Here is a 7,878-nt window from a genome sequence, read left to right on the forward strand (position 1 = left end):
GATTTTCCAATAATTTGTACACTTCACTTTATTCATCCACACAGCAAAAATGCTGGAAATGAGAAAACAGAATGTATGGCTTTTTATACACTTAACATCACAACATAACCAGTGCAACCAGTCTCTCATCCTTGTGGCTCTGAGAAGGCAGAGGAGCCATTCACTCGGAAGGTTTTCATTTCTAGCATCACTCCAACTACTAAGGAAATTTGGGGTGGGTGCCTATGGCTTCTTGGCCATCAGATTCCTCAGCAACAGGACAGGAATTCAATGAGGGAGCTTAAAATGTTTCAAGTAACTGTCAACATCCCATGGTGATTCTCCCAAAAGACTCAGAGGTAGGAAAGTAATCTGTCCTTATTCCTCTTTCTATATGCAAAGGCCTTATTTACACTTGTGAACCAGTTGGGAATCCACTACTCTACCATTCCCGGATCCTGCCAAACGCACAGAAGGTTGGATACTCACTACCCCAAAGGGTTTCTTCCAGCTCCATGGGCTAATCTCTAGTTGGCAGTGCCTTCAGAGTGGACCATGGAGACAGAATGTCCCCTTCAGAGGCTCTTCCACAGGGAGAAGCACTGGTTGTTGCCCACGTTGGTCCTACTGGCTGGCCAGACTCCACAGGCTCCCACTCTCACTCAGTACAAAAAACTTTACATTCTTCTTTCCCTTCTTGCATTACGTTCTTCAGACACTTCCATGCTTGCCAGCGGGCTGGAACTCAAGCTTTAGTGTTTACTCTTGCACAGCCCAAAGCCTCTGCAAACCCTAGCTTCCTTCAGTTTGTAACACCACCCGTTGTGGCCCAGGCAACACAGCACCTTAAAATCCAAGGCTTACCCTCAGTAAGTGAAGAACACTTCGTTTTGGATGGGCATGAGATATGTCTATCAGGCTACCAGACTTTTTTTAGACAGCCAAGAATGTATCTAGTCAAATGAGTGTTGATTCTGAAGCAGCCTGCTGGAAAGCTCCAGCTGGTCCACTTCTGTTGCCACTACACCAAACAGCAGAGAAGAGTCCTCTCTGGGACATCTCTAGAGCCTGTGGGAAATGCCATGCTCCTTGATGGCAAAGCACCAATTTTTGAAAACAGCTGGAAGATGTCTGGAGGCAAGTCTGGTGAATAAACTGGGTACTACCATCTTGGACCCCAGATGAGGAATAGCAATAAGCAATGAGCCTGAGTTAAAAGGGTGTCAACTGGCTGAGGGTCATCACCAGAGAAGCATATCAGGCATGCCTGGAGCAATGGCAGTTGTCACCCTCAACAGGCCTCCTAGTCTAAAGGACAACCTCTCATTTAAGTACCAGGCTTAGTGCTTTATATAGTCATACTGCCTAAATTAGCTAAGAATTAGATTGCTTTCTTGGGAGACAAATATTTTATATGCACTTAATAAAGAAAGTGCCTCAAGAAAAAAACTTTACAAGCAAGGAGTTCCCATCAGTCTCTTATCTGAGAGTGGGAATTACATGATAAACACATAAAAGGACACAACAGGCACACACTTCCCTTCTCACAAAACAGGAATGGAGGCTAAAATTTGAGGTGCCATGCTCCCAAGCTTCTCCTCTGGTCTTCTCTCTAAATTCTATAATTAATCCAGGAAACAGGCCATCCAGCTGTGAGAAGATGGACCCAAAAAGTATTTCTGGTCTAGGAAGCCTAAGAGTTCCAGTGAAATCCTACGTCCAAGTCAAATCAGTTGAAGAGCTGGATGACTAAAATGACTGTTCCTCTGAGCTGTAGGAAGATCGGGGATGAAGTATGGCATAGGCTCCTTGACCCAGAAGGTTCTGGAGGATAGTTAACATTATAAGTCAAAAGGCACTTCTAGCCTAGCTGAGGAAGTAGAGTGCAGACTTTCTCCTTTGAAAGAAGAACTGAGTCCAGGACTGGCAAGTCGAAGGCATCTAACCTTGGGTCAGCTCTGTGGGTCAGCAGCAGTCTGGTCCTGGATGCCTTCACAACCAGGCCCTTCAACTTACCCACCTCCCTTACCTTCCAGCATTCTACTGGCACTGCAAGCTGTGGCTTGCTGCATTTTAAGGTTGTAGTTTAAGTAGCTGCCTTGCCTCATATCTGAGGTGGTAGGTTTTCAGGGGTGTAAGGCACAAACCAACAGTGTCCTCAGCTGTCCTTTAAGAGAAAAGCTGCTGAGATGGAACAACCAGAATGATCTGGAGACCCTGATGTTGAGAAAACCCCGGGGCAGGGGGACTTTGGTTTCAACAAGTCTCAGTGCTCACAGACTCACGTAAATCCTATACTTGAAGTCAATGAAGTTGGACCGATTTGCTGGAAAACTGAAGTGGCCTGGAACTTTAGTGTGCAGGATGTCTTGTGGACTTCTCAGACCTTAGCCTAACCCTGCTTTAGGAAAAATGTCCACCTAGGTGAAAGCAGTGATATTCCTGGGGATCTTTACTCTAAGGATCTCAGTTTGTATACTCTTGAGAGATAGGAAAGGAGGAAGCATGGGACATGAGACGGGCAAATGAGAGCAGCTCATTTCACTCTCTCTGGGGCATTGTTTGGGTCTTTTCTTTTCGTTTTGGCAACTAGGCTCCAAACAGGCAATTATTGCTAATGTTGAATTCCCTGTACGTACATTCAAGACTTTGAAATCACATTTGGAGTGTTAATTTCAAGCTTGTTTTGCTAATTCCCTTTAGTCTGAGCAGAGGACGGTCTGTTCACCACTAGAGATGAGCTCGAAAGCTGGAATTCTATAGCCCTAACCAAGGCGAGTTTTGCTGCAAGAAATCTGGTATCATCTTCCTAGGTCTCCTTATTTAGACAGTGCAAAGTGGTTCAGCATGAGAAAAACTTGCAAAAGCCATGGAAGGGGAGGGAAACATGCCTGCAAGCAGGGCTCAAAAGTGAAGATCTCACATTTTAGTGGTATCGGAATTACTGGGAGAGCTTGTCAGAAAGGCAGATTCCCAGAACTCCCCACCTCTGAAAGTCTTGAGTAGCTGGAGGTACACAGTCATGTTGGGAAGTGGGGGTGGGGTGGAAGTGATGGATTCTGAGACAAAAAGACAAGGGAAAGGAAAGAACAAAGAAACAGAGTTGAAAAAAGATCTAGGGAAACACAGATAGAAGTGAGCAGAAGCACACAGAAAGAAATCATCAAGCAAACATGGCTCATGGAGCTGGGTGGAACAGCAGCGGCCAGGTGTCCTACAGCATATGACCTCAGTGAAAAAGCACCATGTTGGCACAATGCTTCATAAAACTCAGCTCTCCCTGGAACCCCTGCTTCCAGAACACCAAGCTAGCCAGAAAAACTTCTCAAAAAATTCCAGAATATTAGGCTGGTCAAATGGGCCAACATACAAGAACAGCTGCGAGGGAGGGGGCACGCATAGTCCCTGCAACACCCTTTTCCTCCGGATGTGGCAGCTCTGTGGGGGGTCTCAAGATCAGCTCAGACTGGTCCCGGCACCCCCAAACTAGGGGTGAGCTCCCTGGGCAGTGAATCCAGCCTGGAGAGAATGCCTTCAGCCTGGTCAGTATCGGCTCTGGCGCTTTGCAATCTCTTCCTGGATGCGCAACTTGAGGGCCTCTCGCATGGGTGGATCCAGAGGCATGTGTGTTGACACCTCCTCACTCACCCTTTCTGGATCATCGTCCTGATACACGATAACTGAGGTGACCTCTCCGCTGTCTGCCTCATATTCTAAGCAGAAGAGCTGATGGCCAGAAGGTTCTGGCTCGGAGCCACCACTACTGCTGCTTTCACCGGACTCCTCACAGTCTGGGTTGCTTGGGTGGGTAGAGACATCTCGGCGTCGCGGCAGGTACACCTGCAGGTCGGGCTTGCGGGGCCGCGTCGGCGCGGGCGTGCGCCGCCTCCTTGCCTTCTCCTTGGCAGCCTGCTTCACCTTCTTGTCGTAGTCGCCCCGGGCGAGCTGGTTCCTTCGGATATGGTGCACGAAGCCCTGACTCATGTCCAGCCGCCCGCCAGGCTTGCAGCAGAGCCCCGGCCTGGGATCCCGCGCCGCTTCCGCTTGGGACCCAGCGCGCAGAGCCGCCGCCGACTCCACAACCGCCCCAACGGGCCGCCGTCCCACCGGAAGACCCATTTCTTATATATAATTAGTTCAGGGAGATTTGAGGAGGTTCTAATAATGAACTCCAGATGCAGATTTCCATTAATGTTATCTAGGGTGAGCTTCAATTTCAGATTAGGAAAAGTATATCACTCCTTTGGATACACCAAATCTGGGGAATCCTCAGGAAAATATGGGATGGAGAATGGAGTTAGATATTAGAGGGAAAACAATAAGTGCTAATGAGTCCGAATGAACAGAGAGAGGGGTTATAAGAAGTTTCAGAGAGCAGCCATTACCACTAACAACTTGTTCTAATGAGTCAGCCTCGGCTTGACAGCAGGTGAGGGGTGGGAGGATGTGCAGGCAGCTTGGCTTAGGGCCAGAGCAGAGAAAAAGCCTTCTGCCCTTAATGCCAAGGTTGACTTTGGGTTTTGGCAATATTATGTAAACATTATTTTCACTTGATGATAGCAAAGTTACCCCTCCTAGGAAATCCCTATTGATTCCTTAATAATGGCCACTGAGCATTGCACATAAATTACAGATACATATTTACAATTACAGAAGTTTCTTTTTCCCGATCTCTAAGCATCAAAAATAGAGTGTCTAGAGAAGACTGTCAGATTCACTATTGTATTTTCAACAGAGAGTGTTCATCGTCTATGTCCAGTCTCAGTTAACAAGTGAAAAAGAGCATTAGCCATGGTACTGTCCTCAATAGTTCTCAGTTGATGGATTATTTTTCAAACTAATAATATTAGCTTCAAAAAGGGAAATATTTTGGTTATTTCTATCCTGAGAAACAAATGAAAGGAGCCCTCCCCTTCATTTCATAATAAAATGAGAGAAGAGCCTCTGGGTCTTCCATATCAGATTTGCTGAAACTTTGTTGCTAGTGTCACGGAAAGGATTCTGACCCATAGTGACTGTGTAGACGGGAGGAACCCTGCCTGGTCTTTCTGTACCATCCTCTCCCCTTCCAGCGCTGTATCAGACAAGGCTCCACCGCTATTCGTAGGGTTTTCATGTTCAGTTTTTTCATAAGTGGGCAGACATATCCTTCTTCCTAGTCTGAGTCTGGAAGCTCCACTGAATATGTCCACCACAGGTGACCCTGCTAATATTTGAAATACCAGTGGCGTAGCTTTCAGCATCACAGCCACATGCAGCCACCCCAGTATGGCAACCAACAGCCAGGTGGTATGGTTCTTTGACCAGAACATGAACCTGAGACTTGGTGGTGAGTGCCAAATCTTAACCACTAGACAACCAAGGCTGGCTTTGTTGAAGCTATGGTTTATATTGATAATGCACGAAAAAGCAGTATAAATATTAGAGACTAGTTTAGCAGTAAACTTTGAGATAATGAATACAGAGGAACAAATTCCTGTTTCTTTTGGAAAGGCTTAATTTCATCCATTTGTAATGGTGTAGATGATTGTACTGGGTAGAAAGCGTTATGGAGTGACTTCCACATCTCTTTCCCTCCCTTTTAAATCCCTTCTTCTTCCCTTTCCCAGTCTCTAACTCTACCTTGATCTCTTATCCTGACATAAATAATTGTCTTCTTTCCCCCGTCTTCTCCGCCTCTCTCCTTCATCTTTTTCTTAGTTGTTTTCTCAGAGCTCCTTGTCTTTTACTCTCCTGACTTGTCTCCAAGTGTGGGAGTGGAACTAAGAATATTCTGTTTTCAGTCCTGGAGTTCTGCTCATCTCTTTCGATCTATATTTATTGAGGTTTATGCTGGGGTTTTTTTCTTTTTTTCTATTTTTTTAATTGAAATAACACTGGTTTATAGCATTATATAAGTTTCAGGTGTACATCACTATATTTTGATTTCTGTGTAGATTGCATCATATTCACCACCCAAAAACTAATTAATGTCCATCACCATACGCATGTGCCTAACTGCCCCTTTCACCCTCTTCCCTACTCCCTTCCCCTCTGGTAAGTGCCAATCCAGTCTCTGTCATTATGTGTTTGTTTGTTTTTGTTGTTGTTGTCTTCTATTTATGAGTGAGATCATACAGTATTTGACTTTCTCACTCTGACTTATTTTGCTTAGAATAATACCCTCAAGGCCCATTGTTGTTGTTGCAAATGGCAAGATTTCAACATTTTTTTATGGCTGGGTAGTATTCCATTGTGTATATATACCACATCTTCTTTATCCATTCATCCCTTGATGGGCACCTAGGTTGCTTTCAAGTCTTGGCTATTGTAAATAATGCTGCAATGAGCACAGGGGTGCATGTATCTTTATGCATTCCTGTTTTCATGTTCTTTCATAAATATATGCTGGGGATTTTTTAAGGAGAGAATTAGCTGCTCTGGGTTTGTCTTGGGTCAGATCAGATCATCTCCAAAAGGAGGTTGATCTAATTTAATGGAGACAAGTTGAAACATTTTTTTCCAAACAAAATTATGTATCAAGGAAAACTGAAGCTAGCTCTTCAATTATAAACCAACAAATTTGTCGTATTGGGTATCCAGCTGCCTACTGGACATTATGTAAATGTTTCGGAAACATCTCAAATCTATCATGGCCAAATCTGGACTTCTCTGCTACTATCAACCCTTAATTCTATTTCTTCTGTGTCTTTCCCATTTTAGAAAATAGTGACTCCATTTTTCCAGTTACTCTGGCAAAAAGAATGATCACTCATCAAAAAAATGTCTGCATTACTATCAAAATGTGTTCAAAATCCAACCACTTTTCCCATGCTGGTGCAAACTACCATTTCTTACCCATTAATGCAAAAGTCGTCTAACAAATTTCCCTGCTTCCAGTCCTGCACCTACAGTCTTGTCTCAACAGAGCAGCCAGAGTTATAAATCATGTACTGTCACTCTGCTCAAAACACCTCCGTGGATCCCCATTTCACTTAGTGTAAAAGCCAAAGTCCCTTCAATGGCTTATAAGGTCCTGCCTATTCTTCATTGGGAGACTTTTTTTTTTTTCTAATTATATTATAGTAGCTTTTTTATATATTTTGTTTACTCGTCCTTTCTCAAATACAGTTCTGCAAACACTCTCTCTCAGTTTGTGGCCTGCCTATTCATTTTCTTAATGGTATCTTTTGATGAACAGAAATTTTCTTTTTGATGGTATAATTCACCATTTTTTAATGGTATTGCTTTCTATGTTCTGCCTAAGCACTTTTGCCCACCCACAATTCTTAAAGATAGTCTTCTGTTTTCTTCTAGAAGCTTTATGTTTTTAGTTTTTAGGTTTAGGTCTATGATTACTCTTGAATTAATTATTGTGAATGATAAGAGGTAATGGTCAAGGCTTAGTTTTCCCATGTGGGTATCTAGTTTTTCAAGCATAATATGTTGATAAGACTTTTCTTCCTCCAATGGAATGTATTCAAATATTTCTTGAAATCACTTTCTTCATATGTGTAGGCCTATCTCTGGGCTCTCTCTTCTCTTCCACAGATCTACTTGTGTAAGCTGATTACCATATCACACTGTTTTAATTATGATATCTTTACAGTAAGTATTGAAATCAATCAGTAAGTCCTCTAATCTTTTTTCAAACTTGCTTTGGCTATTCCACATATTTTTCATTTTCATTTAAATTTTAGAGTCAGCTTCTTGGTTTCCACATAGGATCATAATATTTTGGCTGGAGTTGCATTAAATCTTTAGGTAAATTTGGGAAGAATTAACAATCTAATGAGATTGGATGTTTGAATCCATGAACATAGTATATTTTCCATTTATTCAGGTTTCCCTTAATGTCTCACAGCAATGTGTTACAGTATTCAGAATACAGGTCTTTTCACAACTTTTGTTAAATCTATT

The 7,878-nt window shown here is 43.2% G+C and overlaps 1 protein-coding gene across 1 annotated transcript; it reads right to left on the reverse strand.

Annotated features, from left to right (window-relative positions):
- Window positions 1–3,428: 3,428 nt before the first annotated feature.
- Window positions 3,429–4,098, reverse strand: LOC100072511 (UPF0561 protein C2orf68 homolog). Its single transcript, XM_014732673.3, has one exon. The coding sequence runs from the start codon at window positions 4,096–4,098 to the stop codon at window positions 3,523–3,525; it is 576 nt and encodes a 191-aa protein (XP_014588159.3). The 3' UTR covers window positions 3,429–3,522.
- Between the last annotated feature and the right edge of the window lie 3,780 nt (window positions 4,099–7,878).

This window comes from Equus caballus, chromosome 19 (genome assembly GCF_041296265.1).
Source record: "Equus caballus isolate H_3958 breed thoroughbred chromosome 19, TB-T2T, whole genome shotgun sequence".
Lineage (NCBI taxonomy): Eukaryota > Metazoa > Chordata > Mammalia > Perissodactyla > Equidae > Equus > Equus caballus.